The sequence below is a fragment of the Lipotes vexillifer genome, unplaced genomic scaffold, assembly GCF_000442215.2.
Source record: "Lipotes vexillifer unplaced genomic scaffold, Lipotes_vexillifer_v1.1 scaffold636, whole genome shotgun sequence".
Lineage (NCBI taxonomy): Eukaryota > Metazoa > Chordata > Mammalia > Artiodactyla > Lipotidae > Lipotes > Lipotes vexillifer.
In genome coordinates this window covers 160839-185494 of record NW_006786547.1, presented here as the reverse complement: position 1 = coordinate 185494, position 24656 = coordinate 160839, and the positions used below count along the sequence as shown (strand labels likewise).

Genomic DNA, 24656 nt, shown 5'->3' with positions numbered 1-24656 from the left:
ATATATATATATATATCCACTTCTGTTATGAAAGTTTTCAGAGGATAGTTGGGTAGTACAATGAACAACGTATATGCTCCACCTAAATTCAATAAATTTTAATTTTGCAATCTTTTTCCTTCCTGTATTATATATTTTGCTGTGCCATTTAAAAGTTGTAGGTATTATGAAGTGTCATCCCTAGTGTTCTAAGAATAAGGGTACTGGCCTATGTAGCTATAACAACATTATCATACCTAAGAAAATAATTCCATTATCACCTAATTTATTCCATTTAAAAATTTCTAATTGTCACAGTCAAGATGTTTTCTTTGTTTTTAGTTTTCAGAAGTTTGACTATGAGGTATTTTGTGGATATCTTTGAGGTTATTTTGTTCGGGAGTCACTCAGTAGGTCCTTGAGGCTCCCTCCTCCCCCGCTTCTCTTCTGCTTCCCCTCCCCGCCCTGCTCCTCCTCCATCTTTCAGCCTAATTTCTCTCTGTCGTTCACGTTCATACTGTACTGTTATTCAGTTCATCGACTCTTTCGTCTGTTCCCTCTCTTCTGCTGTTGAGCCCATCCTCTTAGCTTTTTATATTGGTTATTGTAGTTTTCAGTTATAAAATTTTCATTTGATTCTTCTTTACATCATTCATGATACTTTCTCTTTTTTTGGTTTGTTTCAAACATGTTTGCAATTGTTTGTGGAAGCAATTTTATCACTGCTGCAAAATCTTTGTCAGATAATTTTAATATCTCTGTTATCTTAGTGTTGGAATCTACTGATTGTCTTTTTTCGTTCGGTTTGAGATCTTCCTGGCTTTTTGATGCATGAGTTTTGATTGAAACCTGGACATTTCCACATGTTTTTCTGAGACTCTGGATCTTATTTAACCCTGTGTTAGCTGAGTGTCTGATCCTGACCCATAAGAGGGAGGGGTCTTCTGCCTTGTGACCTCTACATGGGGTGGAAGTCCCGGTTCCCTACTCGACCTTCATTGGCAGGACCCCTCATTACTGCAGGGAGGGGGTGACACTCCCACTTTACAGACTGGAGACTGAGGAAGCTCAGAAATTTGTTCTGCAGGAACCAGTAAGGATTCCAGCTAGACTGAGCCGAAGTCCAAGCTCCTAATCACTAGCTACCCTGACCCTCAGGATATGCAGGAGGAGTAAAATTGACCCGAAAAAGAGGGGTCTGGGGCTTCCCTAAAAAAAAAAAAAAAAAAAAAAAAAGAGGGGTCTGATGGCAGTGACCTGGAGGCATCTCCTCCTGGGGTTTCCATGGCTGAGGCAAGTGAGTGTCCTGGGTCACAGTGACCTCACTGGTCGTAGCTTTGCTGCACTTGACCAATGTAGTAGGCCTCTTTCAAGCTGGACAGAGCACTTGAGGCAGTCTAAGGGCACAATATCCACCTGGGGGACATCTTTTCCCAGCACAGATGGGGGGTGGTGATGGTCAGGGAAGGGCTGTAGAGCATCCCTACGATGGTCACCCACCGTGCCCCAAAGAAGCTGGTGGCCTGGAACCCTTTCTGTCCACTCTGTGTGGTCCCCACCTGTCTTGTAGCCCTACTTAGGCTGGGGAGGGAGATCACATGTGGCTGGACTTTCCTGTGCTTTGGGCAGTGACTATGACAACGTCTGTTGCGTGTGAGGCTGACCTCAGCGTGAGTCAGTGTTTGTCACTGTGTGTAACCATGTGGGGCACGAGGCACTGGGCCATGTCCCAGCTCCACCTCTTCGTGGGTTGTGAGCCTGGACCCTTGGATGTGCTCTCTGAACCTCAGTTTCTTCCTCTGTATGATGGGGCTAATGGTTCTGACCTCCGAGAGTCCCTGGCACGTGGTAGACAGCCCATGATGTTGTTACTTGAATGCGATGTGAATGTCATGTTCTCTGGCGTGGCGGCCCGCACGTGCCAGGCCTGGCCCTTCTTCAGCCCTGCCTGGTGTCTCTGGGGTTTGGAGCAGGCTCAGGGCCTCTAGTGCAGCGGGCTTGCGCTTCATGCTCAGCCCAGGCTGGGGGGTGGGGTGGGGAGGGTGGAGGAGGCTGAGGCATCTTTGGCTGAGACCCACAGGCTGTCGCCATGGCAACAGCCAGCAGCCTTCTAGGCAAGAGCCAGCACCTAGAAAGTCAGTGACAAAGCAGTTCCTGGAGATGGTGCTTCCCCCGCCATGCGTCTGCCCTCAGCTCCCGTGTCCCCCTGGGCCTGACCGGGGGACTCGGCACCTGCCCAGCGGGAGCCAGGACTGGAGCGAGCAGGTGCTGCTGGCTTCCCATGGAGCTGCCCCCCGCCCCCCGCCAGGACGATAGTAACAGTCCCCGGGGACGCTGCTGCTGCTGTCCCTGCCACTGAGTGCTGGTGGGTCCCGATGCTGCCGGGCGCATCTCCTGAGTGTCATCTCGTAGCAGCGTCGCCATAGCCGCGGGACCCTCACGCTGGCACTTCCATGTCTCAGGTGAGGGACCGGACAGGCCGTGCCTTCCCTGTGACCAGGAGGACTGAGGCTTTGACTTAAACCCCGGCCACCTGCTCCAGGGTCCTGGGTCTGGTGTCCCAGGGCTGAGGTCCTCCCAGGCAAGCCCTGTGGAGCCCGGGGTGCTCATGTCTGGGTGGAGAGGACATGGCACCCCAGCCCCCTACTCGGCAGGGCGAGCTCCCTGAAAGGGGCTGAGCGGTACCCCTGAAACGCGTCCCTCCTGGGGCCCCAGCAGGGTCGGGACCCTGCTCAGCTCAGCCAGCTTGGAGCCAGAGCCAGCACTGCTGGGGTCACAGCATCTCAAGGGGTTGGGTGGCCCCTGCGCCCCAGGCCCTTCTTGCTGATTTGTTGCCCAAACTGAGGTGTTTTCGAGAGTCAGAGGGACACCAGTAGCAATTGTGCGGGGTCAGCAGTCCAGACTAAGGGTGTCCTGGGCGTCTCTGCTCCCTTTGCTGACTTGATGGATTGGGAGCCTCAGGGGGAGCTCCCAGCTTGGCCGGGGGAAGGGCAGAGGACAACCCCCCCCAACGTAAAACAGATGTTGAAAGGCAGGGTGACCTTCTAGCCAGTATGTTCCATATGCAGCGAGACTCCAGACTCTGGGCGGGTGGGGGGTGCCCAGGTCAGGGTCAGGGCCCCAGGCCAGCACTGCAGCGGGTGTTGCCACCTCTCCCCACCCCACGTGGCCGGGAGCACCCCAAACTCAGGTGCCCGTGCGGGTGGGACTCCACACAGGGACTGGCTGATGTGTCTGCGCCGTGTAGGCCTGGTATCTGTGGTCCAGGCAGTGTGTCCGTGGCTCCTGCTGTCCACACTGGGCGCTTGGGCACCCATGGGGCTGTGTGTCTGAGCACGTGCCACGCGCCTGTGTGTCCCCAAGTCCCGGCCACGTCTTTACGCCCTGTTGCTCCATGTGCCGGGGTGACCTGGGCCTGGGGGTTGGGCTACAGTAGTCACTAGCTGGGTGAGTGTGTGCTCTGGGGCCTGAGTCCCTGCATATTTTATGTAGTTGTTACACCATAATTTGCGTAAAACTTGCATTTTACCCTTTTTTTATATAACAGCGTATTGAGGTAAAATTCACGTACCATAATATTCATCCTTTTATAGCATACAATTCAGGGATTTTTAGTATGTTCTCAGAGTTGTGCAACCATCACTACAACCTAATTTTAGAGCATTTCCATCTCCCCAAGAAAGAAACGCCTTCCCATTCGTAGTCACGCCCCGATACCCCTCCCCGCCGGCCCCCATAATCACTCATCTCCTGTTTGTCCCTGTAAACGAGTCTGTCTGGACACTGAATGTGACGCCATCATGCGATGTGTGGCCCTTTGTGTCTGGCAGCTTTCACTTAGTACAGTGTTTCTAAGGTTCATCCATGAATCAGTTCATCTGTTTCTTTTAACGTTATTTCACAAACACATTAGGTCCGATGCGATGTGTTATTATTTGTAATGAGCACCCAGGGTTCCACTGTTGTTGCACACGAAGAAGGTTCTACATGAGTTTTTAAAATTATTTTTTAATTAATTAATTAATTAATTAATTAATTTATTTATTTATTTTTGGCTGTGTTGAGTCTTCGTTGCTGCACACAGGCTTTCTCTAGTTGTGGTGAGCAGGGGCTGCTCCGTTGCAGTGCGCGGGCTTCTCATTGCAGTGGCTTCTCTTGTTGCGGAGCACGAGCTCTAGGTGCGCGGGCTTCAGTAGCTGTGGCACGTGGGCTCAGTAGTTGGCTCGCGGGTTTAGAGTGCAGCCTCAGTAGTTGTGGCACACTGAGCTCTAGGTGCGCGGGCTTCAGTAGCTGTGGCACGTGGGCTCAGTAGTTGTGGCTCGCGGGCTCTAGAGTGCAGGCTCCATAGCTGTGGCACGCGGGCTTAGTTGCTCCGCGGCATGTGGGACCCTCCTGGACCAGGGCTCGAACCCATGTCCCCTGCATTGGCAGGCGGATTCTTAACCACTCCGGCACCAGGGAAGTCCCTCTACATGGGGTTTTAATCTCAATAGTGTGATGTCTATCTTTGTAACTTTGGTTTCTGAATGTTTCATTATTTTGATGGGACAGATTCCTAGAGCAGACTAATTGAAAGCGTTTAAACGTTTTATGGCATTTTATTTTGCCAAGTTGTTTTACAAGTGGGATGCATTAGTTTACATTCCCACTAGTTTTATTTAAATCATTAGTTCAATATCAACTTCACCACCACTGGGGGTTCCGTCTCTAAAGCTCTTGCTAATGTATCGGGTGTAAAGGCCACTTACAATTGGTGCTGTTTTATCTTCCGTTTTGGTGACTGATGGTTTGGGTGTGTTTGCACGTTACCGGATTGTGTTTACTTTTATGAGTTATGTGTGTGGATTCTTTGCCGTTTAGCTTTGGAAACGCCAGGGCTTCTCCACTAGCGTTTACTGAGCGCGTACACGTGCCTCCTCCCGGGAGCCCTGCTGGGTGTGGCTGAGAAGGAGGCCCAGCCCTGCGCTCCCTGCAAGGTCGACCTCCTGCCTCGCTTTCCGGGGTTTCCTAGAGCCTAAGACTTTGGGAATAGTAGTCACCAAAGTCTTAGGCTCTAGGAAGCAGTAGGATGTATGCTATAATTACCCTTCTGTTATTGCTGTTAATATAACATCTTTAATTAAAGTGCCTCCACGTTATTTTGTTGTTTTGAAAAATGTCAGTGGAGGGTGTACACATTTTCCTTTTCTGTATAAATAAAAAATATTGATTTTCTCACTTTAAAATGCTCATATTGGAAAGAGTAAAAACAATGACCCCCAATCCCACCACCCTGAGATATAACCGCTATTAATATTTTGAGCTACTCCTTCCGAGCCTTTTCTGTGTGCAAGTTTTTAAAATACACGGTTGGTATCATACTCCGGGAGCGTAGGAGCAGGCTGCCTCGTCAGCTGGGCAGGGTTGCCCACGATGCCATGCGAGGGGTCCCCAGCGGGCCCCCTGCACACAGGGGCCTGGTGTCTGAGCATCCTCCACGACTGAGCATGCGCTGAAGACACGGCTCTTCTGCCGTGTGGACTGACCCCAGTCACCCCCTTATTGTTGAGCATTTAAGTTATTTCCAATTTTGCTTTTATAGAAAAGACCAAAAAACACACATACGTCTGTGCCACACCTCTGATTATTTCCTTGGGAGAGATGCCTAGAAGTTGGACGACAATAAATCATATTAAAAAACTCTTCACTCTCCTGTCATTTGGTTATGCTTCCTTTATCACATGTTTAGGTGCTTTTGTGTGTGACAGGTGCTGCTTCTGCCTTGATTTGAACCCGTCTGGCCTGTGGTCTAGCTGTTGAACTCAAAGTAGCATTTCAGTATCTCATGAAACAAAACCTTCTCTCTTTGCTCTTCTTTTCTGAATATTTCTTTAATTTATTTGCCTATTTAGTCTTCCAGGTAACTCTGAAATCATGTTGCTGTAGTCCAAAGAATTCCTTTTGGGAGGTTGTTTCAATTATTGAGAATCTCTAAGTCAATTTGTGGAGAATCAGGTATTAAAAATCCATGTTTTTCTGCCCATCCAGGAGTAGCATGTATCTTAACATGTGTTCGATGCTCCCCTCTAGGTAAATAAAGTCTTGTAGTTTTCTTGGTGTAGGTCACTCACATTTTTTTTAAAAAATTAGTTAGTTAATTAATTATTTATTTATTGGCTGCGTTGGGTCTTTGTTGCTGCTTGTGGGGTTTCTCTAGTTGCGGCGAGTGGGAGCCTACTCTTGGTTGCGGTGCGCAGGCTCTGGGAGGGGGCTACTCGGCTTCTCATTGTGGTGGCTTCTCTTGTTGCAGAGCACGGGCTCTAGGCGTGCAGGCTTCAGTAGTTGCGGCATGCAGGCTCAGTAGTTGTGGCTTACGGGCTCTAGAGCACTGGCTCAGTAGTTGTGGCGCACGGGCTTAGTTGCTCCGTGGCACGTGGGATCTTCCTGGACCAGGGCTCGAACCCGTGTCCCCTGCATTGGCAGGAGGATTCTTAACCACTGCACCACCAGGGAAGTCCCGGTCACTCACATTTTAAAGTTATTCCTCAGTGGTTTGTGTGTGAGGCCATTGTGGTTGAGCAGTTTTGTTTCATCAGATTTCCGACTGGCCACGTTTGGTCCCACTTCGGCTTTGGGGAATTTGCGCTCTCGTCGTGCTCCCGGGCTTGGCCCCTGCAGGCCACTCTGAGGGGACTTGCGCTGGTCTCTGTTTGCTGATTGATGGTGGGCTTGCAGCCAAGTTTTGTTTTTTATCCAGCCCAGATTTCTCAGCACTGTGATGACAATATCTAAAGGTTGTTGTTTTTCTATAATTGCTCTTGTACTGTACTTTTCTCTACTTTCTGTCCTCTGTGGAAGTCGGGGCTGGGGAGGGTGGGACTTGCAAACCTGCAGGAAGCGGTTCACGATGATGTTCCTGACCAGCGGCCCGCACAACTTGAGTGGGTGTCAGAATCACCTGCAGGGCTTCCCTCAATCCTGGTTGCTGGGCCCACCCTCCGAGGGCTGGTGGGCGGGGCCCAGGATTCACACCCGCTGCTGGTCCTGGGATGGTGCTTTGAGAAACTCTGCTCTCGACCAAGTTCCTGGGAGTTTTATCATTATCTTCCAGAAATACTTATTTCATCTATTCCTTCCCTTATGTCTTACTCATATTCTGATATGTTAGCCAGAACTCTTGATATAAGATTAAATGAGATTTATGGTAGTAATTCTTATTTTATTATCTGATTTAAAAGGAAATCCTTCATGATACATGTGGGTTTGTTGGTACTCTTGAGAGTGGATTTTGTGCATAGAAATTTTTTAATTTCTAAAAATCATCATTCACTTTATTAACGTGACAAATCCAAAAATATAATTCCTTTAAAGAAATTTTAGATTCAGTTTGTGACAACATGGATGGATCTTGAAGGCATTATGCTAAGTGAAATGAGTCAGACAGAGATAGACAAATACTGTGCTTATATGTGGAATCTAAAAGAAACACAACCCACCAAACTCATAGGAAAGGAGGTCAGATGTGTGGTTCCCAGAGTGGGGATAGAGGGTGTCGGGGGGAACTGGAGGAAAATGGTCAGAAGGTACAAGCGTACAATTTACAAGATACATAAGCCCTGGGGATGTGATATGCGGCATGGTGACCGTGGCTCACACTGGATATGATCTACAAGAAAGCTGCGGAGACAGTAGATCTGAAGAGTTCTCATCACAAGGAGGACATTTTTTTTCTTTTTTTTCATTGTATCTACATGAGATAATGGATGTTAACTAAGCCTGTTGCGGTAATAATTTCACAATATATGTAAATCACACCACCATGCTGTATGCCGTAAACATTTATCGTGACGTATGTCAGTTATTTCTCAATAAAACTGGAAAAATATTAACTGTTTTTAGATTCAGCTTATGAAAAATTATATTTATACATTTTGCAATTTTTAACAATCACTTTCAAGGAGACTCTAAGTAGGGTTTTTATTCCGTTTCATAAGCTTAATGTAAAACATTTAATATTTCATTTATAAATTTATTGTAACTGGACTTTCCTCAGTACTTAAGTTCTGTATATCCAGCTAATTAGAGTGTAAATATGGTGATTCATACATTTGCTTAAATGTTCCAATACTTTTTACAAACTTATGAAGTTTTCAACTTAAAATCACATGTCTAGGGCTTCCCTGGTGGTGCAGTGGTTGAGAGTCCGCCTGCCGATGCAGGGGACACGGGTTCGTGCCCCGGTCCGGCAGGATCCCACATGCCATGGGCCCAGCGGCTGGGCCCGTGAGCCATGGCCGCTGAGCCTGCGCGTCCGGAGCCTGTGCTCCGCAACGGGAGGGGCCCCAGCAGTGAGAGGCCCGCGTACCGCAAAACAACAACAAAAAATCACACGTCTAAATCAATTCTTCCATTACATTTAAAAATTAGAATCACAGGGCTAATGTGATGCTGAACACAGCCCTGTTTAGCGTGTTAATGTGTTCTGATAAATTCTTTTAATCCTAACACCGTACTATTAACACAGAAGGTTTGATTTTCATAAACATTTCTGTATTTAATTCTGATTCTTCCTAGGAGTTTAATATTGCTGATCCACTAAGGAAACTGTCATCTTAGAACAAATGAAACTGAATTTCCTTCCCTGGTGGCTCCCGGGTGGCCTCCTCGGAGAGCTTTCCCAGGCAGAATGAGGACGGACCCTTCCCTGAACACTGATGTCGTGGCAGGACCTCTCACACACAGGGTCTCAAGCCCCAGAGGCTGTAGTTAGGTTGTGATTTACTCCATGGGGCTGCTTTCATCATTTGGGTAGATTTTGTGTTTTTATGGTTCTTAAGACTGTAGACATTCCTGCCTGGGTCTGAAAACCTTTGTATTCTTCATTAAAAAACAAAAAGTTGTTTTCCTGTCCCACAGGCCTGTGACAATGCCATGGCAAAACGGGTTTCTGTATCCCGCGGGTCTGCCAATGGCGTGACCTCTCAGGTCATTTTACTGACATGTCAGGGTTGTGACAACCCTGTGAATGTCATGATGCCTGGGAGACAGGAAGCCATAGGCGGAGGGAGGGATGGCTTTTCTCTCTGTGTGATTTGTCTCCTCCTGGGAGTGGCCATGGAGCTTCTCCAGTGCCCTTCGCCGTCCGGATTGCTTCTGTCTTTTGCGGGCAGCATGCCCGTGTGTTGTTTTAAAATGTGTGTTCCCCTCCCTCACACCTCCCTGTAAATGGGCTCTTAGCTTTGGAGATTTGTCTTAGGGAAATAAAACATTAGATACAGTTGAAGTCTTCTGATTACAATCCCTCAACCAAATTCTCTTTTCTTTATCTGCCCTTCTCTTTCACCTTTTGGTGGCAACAACTATCCTGATTTGTGTTCATTATCCAGTGTGTGTGTGTTGGGGGGAGGGCTTCCAACTTGTACTAAATATGTCCCTATTGATAAATAATATGCAGTCTTGTTTGCATGGTTTTAATTGTTGGAGTGTGTATATGCATTTAAACCTAGATACATAATTGTTTCACAACTTGCCTTTTTACCCCTTCACATTGCTTTAAGCATTTCCATGTTAATATGTATAGTTTATTTAATTTTACGTGCTCATCATATTTTACTGCAGTAATGTTCCATTGTATGCATGGACCACATTAATGTTTTCTCTCTCTGTGCGATGAGCAGTAGGTGATTCCTGTTTTTCACTATTAAAGACAGTGCCACGACTAACATGCCTGTGTACATTTCTGCAAACGTTTGGGAGGCAAGTCTAGTCCATATGTTCATTTAAAAATTTTCTAGAAGTGGCCAAATGCTCTCCAGAATGATTCTACAGTTTTCTCTTCCACCAGCAGAGCTGCTGTTCGGCATCACCAGCTTTAACACTGTTTGCTAAACTGAGGCTATGAAATGGTATCTCTTCGTTAGTTTAATTTGAATTTCCCTGATTGCCAGTGGTTTTGAACATCTTTTCTCTTTTGTAATTTGCTTATTTTTCATATAGGTTATTTGTATTTTTCATATGAATGTATAGGAATTCTTTATGTATTCCGGAAACCAGTTCTGTCAGCTTTTTGCATTGCAAGTATCATTTTCTTTTCACTTTCTCTATAGCTTTTTAGTATAGTGTAAATTTTATTGTAGTCAGATTTATCAGTGTATCACTTTATGGTTTGCCATTTTTATGTGTTCTTCAGAAACCCTTCCTTAACTCATAGTCATAGAACTGTTCTCATGTCTTTTTGTTTTGTTTTGTTTTTCCAAAGTTTTAAAGTTTGCTTTCTGCACTGAGGCCTACTTTTATTTTCCAACTTTAAAAGTTGTGGCAAAATACACATAACATAAAATTGACCATCTTAATCACTTTTAAGTGTGCAGTTCAGCGGTATTAAATACATTCATAAAGTTGGGTAGGTATCACCTCCGTCCATCTCCACAGCTCTTTTCATCTTTCAGATATGAAACTCTGTCCTCATTAAACAACAACCCCCATCTCTCCCACCCCTCAGACCCCGAGTACCACCATTCTGCTTTCTGTCTCTATGATTTTGACTACTCTAAGTATCTCATAAAAGGGGAATCCTACAATATTTGCCTTTTTTGGTGACTGGCTTATTTCATTTAGCATACTGTCTTCAGGGTTCATCTAAGTTGCATTATGTATTAGAATTTCCTTCCTTTTTAAGGCTGAATAATTTTCCAGTGTTTGTATATACCATAATTTGCTTCTCTGTTCATCCACTGATGGACACTTGTGTTCCTTCTATGTTTTAGCTGTTGTGAATACTGCTGTTATGATCCTGGGTGTAACAAATAAATCTCTCTGAGACCTTGTTTCATTTCTTTTGGATATATACCCAAGAGTGGAATTGCTGGATCATATGGTAATTTTATGTTCAACTTTTTGAGGAATCACTGTACTGTTTTCCACAGCAGCTGCACCATTTTGCATTCCCATCAACAATGCACAAGGGTTTTTCTTTCTTCACATCCTTGCCAACACTGTTATTTTCCCTTTTTTTTTTTTTATAATAATAGTCATCCTAATGGGTGTGATTGGTATCTTATTATAGTTTTTTGTTGTTGTTGTTGTTTTGTTTTTGCGGTACGCGGGCCTCTCACCGTTGTGGCCTCTCCTGTTGCGGAGCACAGGCTCTGGACGCGCAGGCTCAGCGGCCATGGCTCACGGGCCCAGCCGCTCCGCGGCATGTGGGATCTTCCTGGACCAGGACACGAACCTGTGTCCCCTGCATCGGCAGGTGGACTCTCAACCACTACGCCACCAGGGAAGCCCTCTTATTATAGTTTTGATTTGCATTTCCCTAATAATTAGTGATGTTGAGCACCCTTTCATGTGCTTAATGGCCATTTGTATATCTTTTTTGAAGAAATACACATTCAAGTCCTTTGCCTATTTTTAAATTGGGTTTTTATTGTTGTTGAGTTGTAGGAGTTCTTAATATATTCTAGATATTAAGCCCTTATTAGATATATGACTTGTGAATACTTTGTCCCATTCTGTAGCTTGTCTTTTCCCTCTCTTTTTTTTTTTTTTTTTTTTTCCGGTACGCGGGCCTCTCACTGCTGTGGCCTCTCCCGTTGCGGAGCACAGGCTCCGTACGCGCAGGCTCAGCGGCCATGGCCCACAGGCCCAGCCGCTCCGCGGCTTGTGGGATCTTCCCGGACCGGGGCATGACCCCGTGTCCTCTGCATCGGCAGGCGGACTCTCAACCACTGCGCTACCAGGGAAGCCCCTTTTCACTCTCTTGATAGTGTCCTTTGATGTACAAAAGTTTTGTAAAATTTTGATGAAGTCCAATTTTTGTATTTTTTCTTTTATTGCTCAGGCTTTTGGTGTAATTTCCAAGAAATCATTGCCAAATTCAATGTCATGAAGAGTTTCTCTTGTGTTTTCTTTTGAGTATTATAGTTTAAGGTCTTACATTTAGAACTTTGATCCATTTTGAGTTGCTTTTTGTATATTGCATAAGATACGGGTCCAACTTAATATTTTTGCATGTGGACATCTAGTTTTTCCAGCACAATTTGGTGAAAAGACTGTCTTTTCCTCTTTGAATGGTCTTGGCATTCTAGTTGAAAATCAATTGACTGTGTATGTAAGACTTCGTTTCAGGGTTATTATTCTATCGTTTTGACTATCCAGAGTCCCTTGAGAGTCCGTATGAATTCTAGGATGAGTTTTGCTATTTCTGCAAAAAATGTCTTTGGAATTTTGGTCGGTATTGCATTGAATCTGTAGATTGCTTTGGGTATTGACATCTTAACAGTATTGTTTTCCAATCCATGAACATGGGATGTCTTTCTGTTTGTTTAGTGTTCTTTAATTTCCTTCACCAGTGTTTTGTAGTTTACAAGGTACAAGTCTTTCACCTCCTTAATTTTATTCTTAAGTGTTTTATTCTTTTTGGTGCTATTATAAATGGATTTTTAAAAAATATCCTTGGTTGGTTGTTCATTGTAAGTATATAGAATACAACCTATTTTTTTGTGTTGACTTTATATCCTGAAACTTTACTGAATTCATTAGTTCTGGTAATTTTTGGTGGATTTTCTACAAATTTAGGATTTTCTACGTATAAGATCTGTTGAGATTTTTATTGGAATTTCATTGAATTTGTGGATTAATTTGGGGAAAGGGACATCTAAAAATGTTGAATTGTCTCATCTATTAATATGGTTCATCTCTATTATCTCTTTGCTCTTCATGAATGTTTTATGACTTTTATTATCAAGATATTGAACTTATTTTATTGAGCTTATTCCTAGATACTTTATAGATTTTGTTGCTATTATAAACAATATTTTATGTCAGCTTTATCGAGATGTAATTCACGTACTATAAAATCCATACTTTTAAAGTATACAATTCAGTGGTTTTCAGTATAGTCATAGAGTTGTACAACCATCCCCACTAATTTTAGAACGTTTTCATTACCCCAGGAAGGAGTCCCATACCCATTAGAATAAGAGCTTTTAAAATTTGCATTTTCTAATAGTAAATGAAAGCAACTTATTTTTGTATATGTGTTTGGTATTTCATAACCTTGCTGAACTTCCTAATTAGTTCTAATAGTTTTTCTGTACTGTATATGCTTTTGGATTTTCTATGTAGAAATCACATTATCTGTGAATAAAACAGTTTCCTTCTTTCTAAACTTTCTTTTTCTTTTTCTTGTCTTTTTGCCTTGGCTAGGGCCTCCATATGATATAAATGGTATATTTGTGTTATCCCTGAATTTAAAGAGAAATGCTCCTAATGGTTTTTAGTAGATACCTATTGTCATTTTAAGGAATTTCCTGTTCCTAATTCTCTTTATCATGAATGATACTGAAATTTTATCAAATAATTTTTCTGAAAATTTTAACATGATTATATGGTTTTTATATTGATTTTTCGTGTGGTGGATTACATTAATAGTTATTCTACTATTGAATTATTCTTATGTTCCTATGACAACTCAGTTGGCCATTATAAACTCTTAACATATGTACCTTTGAATTCGATTTACTCTAATATTTTATTTAAAATTTGTGTTCATAATTGAGATGTGTATAAATATTTCTTGCCCTTTTCCAGTCTTTCAAAAAATTTTTTAAATTGAAGTATAGCTGATTTACAGTGTTGTGTTAGTTTCAGGTGTGCAGCAAAGTGATTCAGTCATACATACATATATATCTATTTTTATCAGAATCTTTTCCCTTATAGGTTATTGCAAAATATTGAGTATAGTTCCCTGTGCTGAGCTGTAGGTCTTTGTTGGCTATCTGTTTTATATATAGTAGTGCGTATATGTTAATCCCAAACTTCTAATTTATTCTTCCCCCACCTTTCCCCTTTGGTAACCATAGGTTTGTTTTCTATGTCTGTGGGTCTATTTCTGTTTTGTATATAAGTTCATTTGTATCATTTTTTTAGATTCCACATATAAGCAATATCATATGATATTTGTATTTCTCTGTCTGGTTTACTTAGTATGATTATCTCTAGGTCCATCCATGTTGCTGCAAATGGAATTATTTCATTCTTTTTTTATAGCTGAGTAATATTCCATTGTATAAATATACCACATCTTCTTTATCCACTCATCTGTCCATGGTTGCCTTCATGACTTGGATATTGTAAATGATGCTGCTATGAACACTGGGGTGCATGTATCTTTTTGAATTATGGTTCCAGTCTTTTTTTTTTTTTTTAACATCTTTATTGGATGGTTCCAGTCTTGATGTCAAGATTATACCAGCATCATAAAATGAGTTGGGAGCTTTTCTTGTATTTTTATTCTCTGAAACAGTTTGTATAACATAGAATTTTCTGTTCTCTGAATGTTTGTAAGAACATACTTGTAAAATTGTCTGGATCTGATATTCTGGCAGAGGAAAACTGAATGCAAATTAATTCTTGTAAATGGTCCAAGATTCTGGTCCCCTGCCTGCCCATCTGCACAGCCATATCCCCTTGGGTGCAGGCAGATCCTGTGGGTATGATGAGATATCACTCCTGTGGTTAGGTTATGAATCAGTTGACTCTGAGTTAACCAAAAGGGAGATTATTTGGGTGGGACTGACCTCATCAGGTGATCCCTTTAAAGGGACTGGGCTCTTCCTATAGTCAGAGAGTTTAGAAGTGTGAGAGGGACTGTTGAGGGGCCAGGTGGCAAGGATCTGAGAGTGGCCTCCAGGGGCTAAGAGAAGTCCCCGGCTGACAGCAAGGCAAGGGGACTCCATTCCTACTGCAAGAAAGTGAACTCTGCAGACAACCTGAAGGGGCTGGAAAGCATCACTTTCCCTAGTTTAGCTTCCAGACGAGGATGCAGCTGGCTGTCCCCTTGATTTCAGCCTTGTGAGACCTGCAGCAGAGAATTTAGCCACGATGTGCCCTGACTTCTGGCCCACAGGACTGTGAGCTAATAAATGGGTGCGATTTCAAGTCACTAAATTTGTGGTAGGTTTTTACAGAATAGAAAACTAATACAATTGTTCATGGTTTATTCAGGTTTTCTACTTCTGTCACTTTTGGTAACTTGCTTTTCAAGAGGATGTATCCATTTCCTCAAAATTTTAGCATCTATTGGCATAAAATTGTTAATAATATTCTCTTGTGATTCTAAAAATCTCTCCTGTCTGTAGTTGTGTTCCCTGTATGTTTATACTTTCCTGTGCATGTGTGTACACATGTATGCACACACAAATGTATAAGGGTACATGTGTGCATGCATGCATATACTATGTTTATTTGTATATGTATCTTTTGTATGCATGTGTACTCTCTTTTTGATTATTCTTGCCAGAAGCTTGTTCATTTGATTAAACTTTCAAAGATTCAGCTTTCTATTATTTCTCTATTTTCTATCTTCACCATGTCTACTCTTTATTATTTCCATTTTTCTGCTTTCTCTAAATTTACCCTGCTATTCTTTTTAAGATCCTTGAGACATAGCAATACTTGGTTTATTTATTTTTAATCTTAAAAAAAATAAAATCAGTTAAGTTTATAAATTTCCCCTACGGCATCACTCTGACTGAACCTCACACATATAATCTGTAATATTTTTGTTGTTGATGAGTTCTAAATATTTGGTAATGTCTTTAATTAATGAGTTATTTAGTTGTGCATTTTGAAGGTTTCTATAATGCAAGTTTTTTAAAATGTGGTTTTATAGTAGTATCTTATTTAATTGGAGAAGTACAATAATATATGTTACTAAGTTTTTGAAATTTGCTGAGGCTTCTTTTGTGATGTCGGGTATTTCCAAAGCTATTCCCATGTACTCCTAAAAATATATATTTTCTATTTGTTAGGAGCACATTTTGTTAGGAAAATAGATTATAGATGATAGATAGATAGATAGATAGATGATAGATAGGTAGGTAGATAAAGGTAATATATGAAAGATATAGAAGATTAGAACAATAAAATGGATCAAGGGTGCTAATTCTGTTTTAATCTTGTTCAGCCTTACTAAATTTTGGTGTTTAGTCTTTCAGGTTCTGATGAGAGCTTTGTGAGGATCTTCCACTATGTTGGAGTTCTCATTCTTTTTCTTTATCTGTCTTGAATTTATGAGGTTTGGGTGCATAAAAATTAATGATGATCATATTCCTTGGTGTAATTTTGCTTTCAGTATTATGCATTATATCTCTCTTTAGCCTTAGGATTGTTTTTTGCTTTAAATTATATTTTGTCTTTAGTATTATATACCAACTTCCTTTTCTGTAGCATTTACTTAGTATTTTCTTTTAAAAAATCTGTTTATTTTCAACATTTCTGTGTTTTTTTTCAGGTATGGCTTTTGTAGGTAGCAACTTTTTGCAAGTTGGACTTTCAAAAGCTCCAGTCTAATCATGTATGATTTAATAGGAAATGAAAATTCATTTATATTTCTTCTTATTACTTGTGTGTTTGGACTTATGCCTAATATCTTATTTTGTTTTTCCTCTTTATATTCTTTCTTTGTTTTGGGGGAGTCTTTTCCTGACTTTTGTAGTGTGACAAAATATTCTATATTACCTGTTCCCTACATACCTTTTTCACCTCTGATGGTTTTGAAGTAGACTGTATTTCTATCCATTTACTGGATATCCTTAACATTTTAAATACATATTCATAACTAGTCATTTGTCTAACACAGAGGACAGAAAATTATAGCTCATCTGTCTGGCAACCTGTGCTTATAAATAAAGTTTTATTGGAACACAGCCTTGCCCATTCATTGACATATTATCTGCTTTTATGCTACAGTGATGGAGTTGAGTGGTTGTGACAGAGATTCTATGACTCACAAAGCCTAAATATTTACTAATGGCCCTTTTCAGAAAATGTTTGCCATCCTCTGGCCTAATACAATGAAGAGTGATTTAGCCTCTATAACATAATTTGATGCAACTACACATGGAACAACCCCTCCTGTAAATATTTTTATTATTGCCTAGGTTGTTAGTTTTGCATGTAGAAAATAATGAAAAATTGGACATCATAGTTTTAAAAATCAACGATTAATTAAATTTAACTATTTAAAAAATTTCTGTGCCTACCATTGCTCTTGTATACTGTGCTTTCCCTTTAGGTTCGGTTCCCATGTTTTACTGAAGATCTGGGGTGATGACTTATTTTATCTCTGAAAATATGTTTATTTTGCCCTCACTCTTCATTGACAGTTTAGCTGGATATAAAGTTCTAAGATGTCAATTATTTTCCTGCTGCTGTTTGGAGGTATTACTTAATTGTCTTCTAGCATATATTTTTTTTTTTTGCTGAGGTGAAGTTTTCTCTCCTTTTAATTATTCTTTTTTTCCCTAGATATTTCATCTTTTCTCTTTGGTAGCCTTTAATACTTTCTTTTTATGCTTGATATTCTGCAGTTCCTCACACCATTTCTAGTTGGATGTATTTTATTTATGTGATTGGTACCTTGTAATGCACTTTATTTTTTTATTTTTTTAATTTTTTTCTCTTAGCTTCTTTTTTTTTTTTTTTTTTTATACACAATGTATTTATTTATTTATTTATTTATGGCTGTGCTGGGTCTTCATTTCTGTGCATGGGCTTTCTCTAGTTGTGGCAAGTGGGGGTCACTCTTCATTGCGGTGCGCAGGCCTCTCACTATCGCGGCCTCTGTTGTTGCGGAGCACAGGCTCCAGACGCGCCGGCTCAGTAATTGTGGCTCACGGGCCCAGTTGCTCCATGGCATGTGGGATCTTCCCAGACCAGGGCTCGAACCTGTGTCGTCTGCATTGGCAGGCAGATTCTCAACCACTGTGCCACCAGGGAAGCCCCTTGTAATGCACTTTAAATTTGAGAAAGCAAACCTCCATATCGCTTAATTTGTCTTTCAGTTTTTTCTTTGTCTTCCCAATGTCTGTGAGTGATTCCTTAGTACTATTTCCTAAACCATTAATACACTCCAACTATGTCTCCAGCCTAGAGTATGATTATTATTATTGATATTATTTTAATAACTATTTATTTCCAAAACTTCTAGCTAGTTTTTAGAATATCTACCTGTTTCTGCCTATTTTTGTTTCATAATTGGTTGATTTCATCTGAACAAAATTAATCTTTCAATAGTTGATTTTAGTAGTTGAATATCACTCTTAGTATTGGATTTTCTCACGTGCTATGGAATTTTGGTTTGTATAGATTTTCTCGTTGCCCTTCTTTTCTTCTCCCCTGACCATTTTATCTTATTTTTTATCCCAGCTGCATCTCAAATTTTATTCCTTGCTGCTATGTATTTAGAGTAGGGGGACAACAATCCTTGTTCACCAAGCATCCAGGGTGCATTTTAAAGGTAGAGCCAACAGGATTGTTAGTGAATTGGATGGGGAGTGTAAGAGAGAGAGGAGTCAGGTATGAAGCCTTGGTTTTGGCTTATGAAACACTTGACTAGTGCTGTTCACAGAGAGGGGGAAATACTGGGGAAGGAGCAAGATTGAGAGAAAGAATAAAAAGTTCTCTAGTCACCATTGTGTAACAACTCTGAACTTAAAAAAAGTACATGTTTTAATATTTACATTAAAGTTTTAAAAAGAATATGCTTTTTTTGCTATCCAAGTGGAAATGTTAAAAAAGGCACTTGGATGGATATATGAGCCCAAAGTTCCAGACTTGAGTTAAAGATATAAATTGGGAGTAATATGCATACCGTGGTATTCAAAGCTATCGGGCAGATCCTATATGGTGTGAGCCTTGAGGCATCTAATTTTTCAGTCTGGTAGAGGAGGCAAAGCTTGCAAAGAAGACCTAGAAGAGACTCCCAGGATGTTAAGAGGAAAATGAGAGAATTGACCAATGGGCAAGAGAAGAAACCGTTTATAGAAGGAGACTTAACCATTGCAATTGGCAAGAAGCCTTGACAAAACATTTCAGTGGAATGGTGCAGGTGAGAACATAGTTGGACAAAGCTAAAGAGAGGCAGAAAGGTAAGGCAGTGGGGAGACCAAGGATTGACACTTTCAATGAGCTTTGGAGTGAAGGGAGCAGAGAAATGTGCTAGGGTTGGAGGCAGATATGGAATTTTCTGTTTTGTTTTAAGATGGGAGACGTTGGGGGTATGCTCTTATGCTAAGGGAGTCCTCTGAGCCCTCTATTCACTTTCCCCACTGTCTGTTCCTGTGTTCTCCTGTGGTAAAGTGAGGAATAGGCCATGTGGCATCTGTTCAGAAGTCCCTCAAGTTCCATTCTACTCCCGCTCCTGCTATCACCACCTGTCATGAGGCAGCTTGGAGTGCAGTTGGGGTTGCTTGGGGACATGGTTCAGGCTTGGACTCAATTCAAGGACAGATTCAAGGCCTGGCCAGGGACCAGAGACCAAGTGTCCTCTCGGGGTGATGCCTGGAGGGATGGTTATGCTGGTAAAAGCCATTCCTAACATTGCTGGCGAGGACGTCTGAATTCAGTTCCTGGCCTTCCCTGCCTAGTACGCCGCCCCCGACCCCCACCCCCGTGCTTGGACAGCGGGGGACACAGGCACGAAGGTGTCACTGCTCTTGGAAGACAGGACATGGGTGGTGGGAGGGGCGTGCCCTCTTCTCAACTCCATGCGGAAGCCCTCACTTCCCCCTTGTCTTTGTTCCTGCCAGGATCCTCGCCACAGCTGGCACTGACTTTGACCTGCGAACCCTGCGGGCTGTGCGTGTGCTGAGGCCCCTGAAGCTGGTGTCTGGGATTCCAAGTGAGTCTGGCAAAAGCAATCAGGCCCAGCCTACCTGGACACTGACCTCTCTCCCAACCCCTGGCATGGCCAGTTAGGCCCTAACAGTGGGCCCTTTGGTGACTCTGAGCTCGCTGCCCTTGACCCCGGGGAACCAGGCACGAAGAAGGGAGGAGCGGCCCTTCTCCAGTCTCTCCCAACTCCGTGAAAACCCAGAGGGTAACTTGGCTTCCCTACGTGGAAGCTTTGATCCTCCTCACACCCTCTGCTGTATTTCCAGCTCTTTGCTTCTTTTTCTGCGGAGGGCAGGTGAAAGATCGACCAAGGTGGTGGGGCGGGATGCCTGAGAACATATTCAGAGGCTGCAAAGGACCACCTGTCTTGGCTCAGGCTGGGCAGGGCTGTTGGGACCTGTGACCTGGTTAAGACATGCTCCGGGACTGGACTGCTCAAGAGGCCACGCGAGGGCAGGGGGTGGCCAGGCTACATCGAGAGCCGGTGACGCCTGTGCCCGTGTTCCTCCAAGCCAGTGGAAGTTTGGGTTTCCCTCAGGGCCTGGGTGGCAGGGCCCTGAGGCTGTGTCGCCCGAGCCCACTGCAGGGAAGACCGCTGGCTGGCTCCGTGTTCTGCCCTAAGACCCTGCCAGGCAAAGGCTCAGGCCTGTACCCAGGAGCTGGGGTGAAGCAGGAAGTGGGGATAGTGGGGTTCAGCCTCTTCTGCCCAGTTCCTCTGGTCTGGACATACTCATGCCCCACGGTCAGTGGTAAAACATTCCTTAGGAGTAGGCCCCCTGCTTTACTTTCCCTGAGGGGTGGATCTGTCAGGAGCCCCTGCTCTTAGTTCCCAGGATCCCCTGCTTTTCCCTCCCAGGATCCCTTGCTTGTCCCTCCCAGGATCCCCTGCTCTTCCCTCCCAGTATCCCCTGCTCCTAGTTCCCAGGATCCCCTGCTTTTCCCTCCCAGGATCCCCTGTTCTTCCCTCCCAGGATCTCCTGGTCTTAATTCCCAGGATTTCCTGTTCTTCTCTCCCAGCATCCCCTGCTTAGTTCCCAGCATTCCCCGTTCTTCCCTCCCTTGATCCCCCGCTCTTAGTTCCCAGGATCTCTTGCTTTTCTCTCCCAGAATCCCTTGCTTTTCTCTGTCAGGATCCCCTGCTCTTCCCTCCCAGCATCCCCTGCTCTTAGTTCCCAGGATCCCCTGCTTTTCCCTCCCATGATCCCCTGCTCTCAGCTCCGAGGATTCCCTCATCTTTCCTCTCAGGACTCTCTGTTGTTGCTCCACCCTGAGCCCTCCATAGACTCAAGATCTCGCCAGAACTTCATGCCGACACCGCCACACGCTGCTCCTCCCTTGAACTGGGGCAGTGCTCGGTCCACTCCCCACTGCCCCGAGACCCTGTGCTTTGTGCCCCGCCCCAAGGACTCTCAGCTCTGCCCCATGCAGGCACTCACTGCTCTGTCCTCCTTCCCTCAAGACTTCTTGCTTCCCCACCACTCCCTGCTCTGTCCCCCACTTGGAGGGCCCAGCTCTGTCCTTTGGCCTCGTGGATACTCATTGCTCAACACCTTGCCCAGGACTCTCAGCCCTGCCCGCCCAGGCTCTTGCTGTGCTGTCCACGCCCCCAGCCCACGGCCCGCTCTGCGCACTGTGCTCTCTGACCTGCCTGCTCTGCCTGCTCCGGCCCCAGGTCTGCAGGTGGTGCTCAAGTCCATCATGAAGGCCATGGTCCCGCTGCTGCAGATCGGGCTGCTTCTCTTCTTCGCCATCCTCATGTTCGCCATCATTGGCCTCGAGTTCTACATGGGCAGGTTCCACAAGGCCTGTTTCCCCAACAGTACAGGTGAGGCCTAGCAGCGCTCCTCAGACCCCGACGAGGACCACAGACTCACTCATCCTGGAGAGATGCCGTGTTCTGGGCCCTGGCGGGTGGGGGCGGTGCCCTCTAGATGCCAGACAAAAAGATAAACACAAACACATAAAATAATGTCAGATTGTAGTAACTTCTAGGAGGGAAACAAGAAAGGTATTTGCAGTAGAGTAATTTGGGGGCCTGCTTCACAGAGAGTGGCCTGGGGAGGCCTCTCTGCCAAGATGACAACTGGACAGCCATCTGAGTGCCGTGAGAGGGGGCCTGTGCGGTCGCCTGCCAGAAGCTCCAGTTACGAGGAACAGTAAGCGTGAAAGGCTGGAGTGAGAAGCGGTGGGTGCAGAGGGGTTGAGAGGAAATCGGTGGATACTGAATTTGCTCCTGTTAACGGAGTTTTAAAGGCTGTACCAGTCCTCTGATATGAAATATGGAAAAGGATGAAAAGCAGCAGAAAAGAAACATCAGTGAAAACATAGGAAGCGTATTATATAGCTTGGACTAGAATGCCTTCTTGGTATCAGTATTTTTTCCTGCTGGCCTATACTGGCATACCGATGATGTTAAGTGGCATTTTCTTCTCTTTTTTATTTCTTAAAGAAAATAGACTTCATTTCTACAACTATAATATTGAATAAAATGATTATTTTTTACAAACCCCTTAACATTTTTTGGAGATGACATTTCTGACCTTCAGAAATTAACGTAAAATCAGGAAGTGAGATCCCATAAGCTGAGAACTCTAGAGGACAGCTGATCAGCTTTACCTGTGGTAAAGCAGTGGGTTCAGGCCGTGCTAGGACTCTGAGTCCAGGAGAGATGGTGGCTGGGGCCAGGCTGTTTGGCAGTTAGAAAGGGTCAGGTTCTGGGTCTATTTTGCATTGAGGCCTGCTGAGCCAACTGGGTTTTCTGGGCAATTGTACGTGGAGTAAGAGAAAGGGAAGAGTTAAAGGTGACACTAAGGTTTGTGTCTTTTTTTTTTTTGCCCGCATTGGGTCTTTGTTGCTGCGTGCAGGCTTTCTCTAGTTGCAGCGAGCAGGGGCTACTCTTCGTTGCGGTGCACGGGCTTCTCATTGAGGTGGCTTCTCTTGTTGTGGAGCACGGGCTCTAGGCGTGCGGGCTTCATTAGTTGCAGCATGCACGCTCCGTAGTTGTGGCTCACAGGCTCTAGAGCGCAGGCTCAGTAGCTGTGGTGCACGGGCTTAGTTGCTCCACGGCATGTGGGAACTTCCCGGACCAGGGCTCGAACGCATGTCCCCTGAACTGGCAGGCAGATTCTTCACCACTGCGCCACCAGGGAAGTCCAAGGTTTGTGTCTTGAGCTACAAACACGTTAAAGGAGAAAACCTGTGTGATCCTCTCAATAAATGCAGAAAACGTTTTTATTAAAGTTTAAATCATTCATAATTTAAAAAAACCTCTTATCAAAGTGGAAATAAAGGGGAATTTTCTTAAACTCCCTAAAATTCCCTGCAAACATCATACTTTGTCATAAGTTTTGTGAGCTTTCCCTTTAAGGTCAGGAACAAGATAAAGACACACATGGTCACTTCTGGTCCACGTAGGCTTGGTGGTCGCGGCCAGTAATGTGAGGCAAGAAAAAGAACCCTATCAAGAATGTGAAAGGAGGAAATAAAACTGTCATTATGTACAGAGAATGTGATTATTTACAAATAGACAGACAATGACTTCCTGGTCTTCTTTATGAGCATTTGTTAAGATATTTGGAGGGAAAGGAATAAACTTGTGTGATCATCAGTTTTGCCTTCTAAACCTGGGAGCATTTGCTTTCCATCCTAGCAATTCCTGAAAATTTCTCCTATGTTGATAGGAGGGGTTTTCCATGTGTGGTTATACATTTGTTTTTTCAAATAGTTTTTTCTGTCCTTTCGTTAGGATTTTGGGAGTGGAGGGGATTAACATGTGCTGCTTTGCCCCCTTATCCCAGAGATTAGCCCTGCTTTTCTGCGATTTCTTTAACATCTCTCTGTGCAGTCCCTGGCTGCCGGCTAGACTGCAGGCCAGCAGGAGCATGTCCCCTTTGCTGGGGTCAGTGCCCTGAGGACTGGGCCCTGAAGCCTGGCCACGCTCTGGGCCCATGTTGGGTCGACCTGCCTGGTGAGCACCAAGACTGCAGTGCTGAGTCCTGCTTGGTTCTGGCTCCAGCGTGACAGACAGATCTGCACGTCGGGGGAGTCTGGGTGGAGGTTTGGCTGTGAGGGAGAATCAGGGTGTTGGTGGCAGGGAGAGTCGGAGGTTAGGAGTCTGTTGTTTTTGATTTTAAGAAGAATGAGTCTTCAGCATGTTTACATAGTGATGGGCAGGTGGAGAGGTCGACCAGCAGTTCCTGAGGGTGGGTCTGAGGGTGGCAGGGGGCAGGCCATAGGCACGGGGACAGAGCCGGCGCAGGCGCAGGAGCGGCAGGGAGAGTCTCCCTCGGTGCCTGATTCCTGTCCCACTGTGATGAGGTCTCTGGGGCGCACAGTCCCAGCAGCGGGTGGAGAACTCGGTGTCTGAGCTCAGCCTTGCTCCCTTCTTCTCGCAGACGCAGAGCCGGTGGGCGACTTCCCCTGCGGCAAGGAGGCCCCAGCCCGGCTGTGCGAGGGTGACACCGAGTGCCGGGAGTACTGGCCGGGACCCAACTTCGGCATCACCAACTTCGACAACATCCTGTTCGCCGTCCTGACGGTGTTCCAGTGCATCACTATGGAGGGCTGGACCGACATCCTGTACAACGTGAGTTCTGTCTTGGCCCTGAAGCTGCTGGGTCCCGCTGACTCAGAGCTTCTGTTCAGCCCCAGGCTCCCTCCTCGCCCCACAGGATGGAACACAGGCTCCTTCAGGCAGCTCCGCCTCGGGGCCACTGACCTGGGTCCTGGAGTCTCCGGGACAGCTTTTCTTATGAGAGTAAAGCTGAGGGCCAGGTGGTGGAGGTCAGAAAAGAAAGTTCCAGAGAAGGTGCTCCTGCCGCCGCTGCTGACGACGGCCCACTGCGTGAAGAGCTGTCCCTGTGAGCTCGTAGACGATGGGAGAGAGGCTCGGAGAAGCTAGCCAGCTGGCCCTCGGCCCGAGGCAGCAGGTGGCTGCCTGGTGAACAGGGGAGGAGCAGGGCTGAGCGCAGGGAAGCTTCCCTGATTGCGCCAGGGTCCTGGTGGTGGGAACGGGCGTCGTG

General features: G+C 44.6%; 1 protein-coding gene across 1 annotated transcript in view; it reads left to right on the top strand.

Annotated features, from left to right (window-relative positions):
- CACNA1B (calcium voltage-gated channel subunit alpha1 B) overlaps positions 1 to 24656 on the top strand; it is a 197347-nt gene that overhangs the window by 21879 nt on the left and 150812 nt on the right. Inside the window, exons 4-6 of the mRNA XM_007458994.1 lie at positions 19551 to 19642; positions 21308 to 21460; positions 24030 to 24220. Coding sequence (XP_007459056.1) covers positions 19551 to 19642; positions 21308 to 21460; positions 24030 to 24220 — 436 coding nt within the window. The remainder of the gene's footprint in view (positions 1 to 19550; positions 19643 to 21307; positions 21461 to 24029; positions 24221 to 24656) is intronic.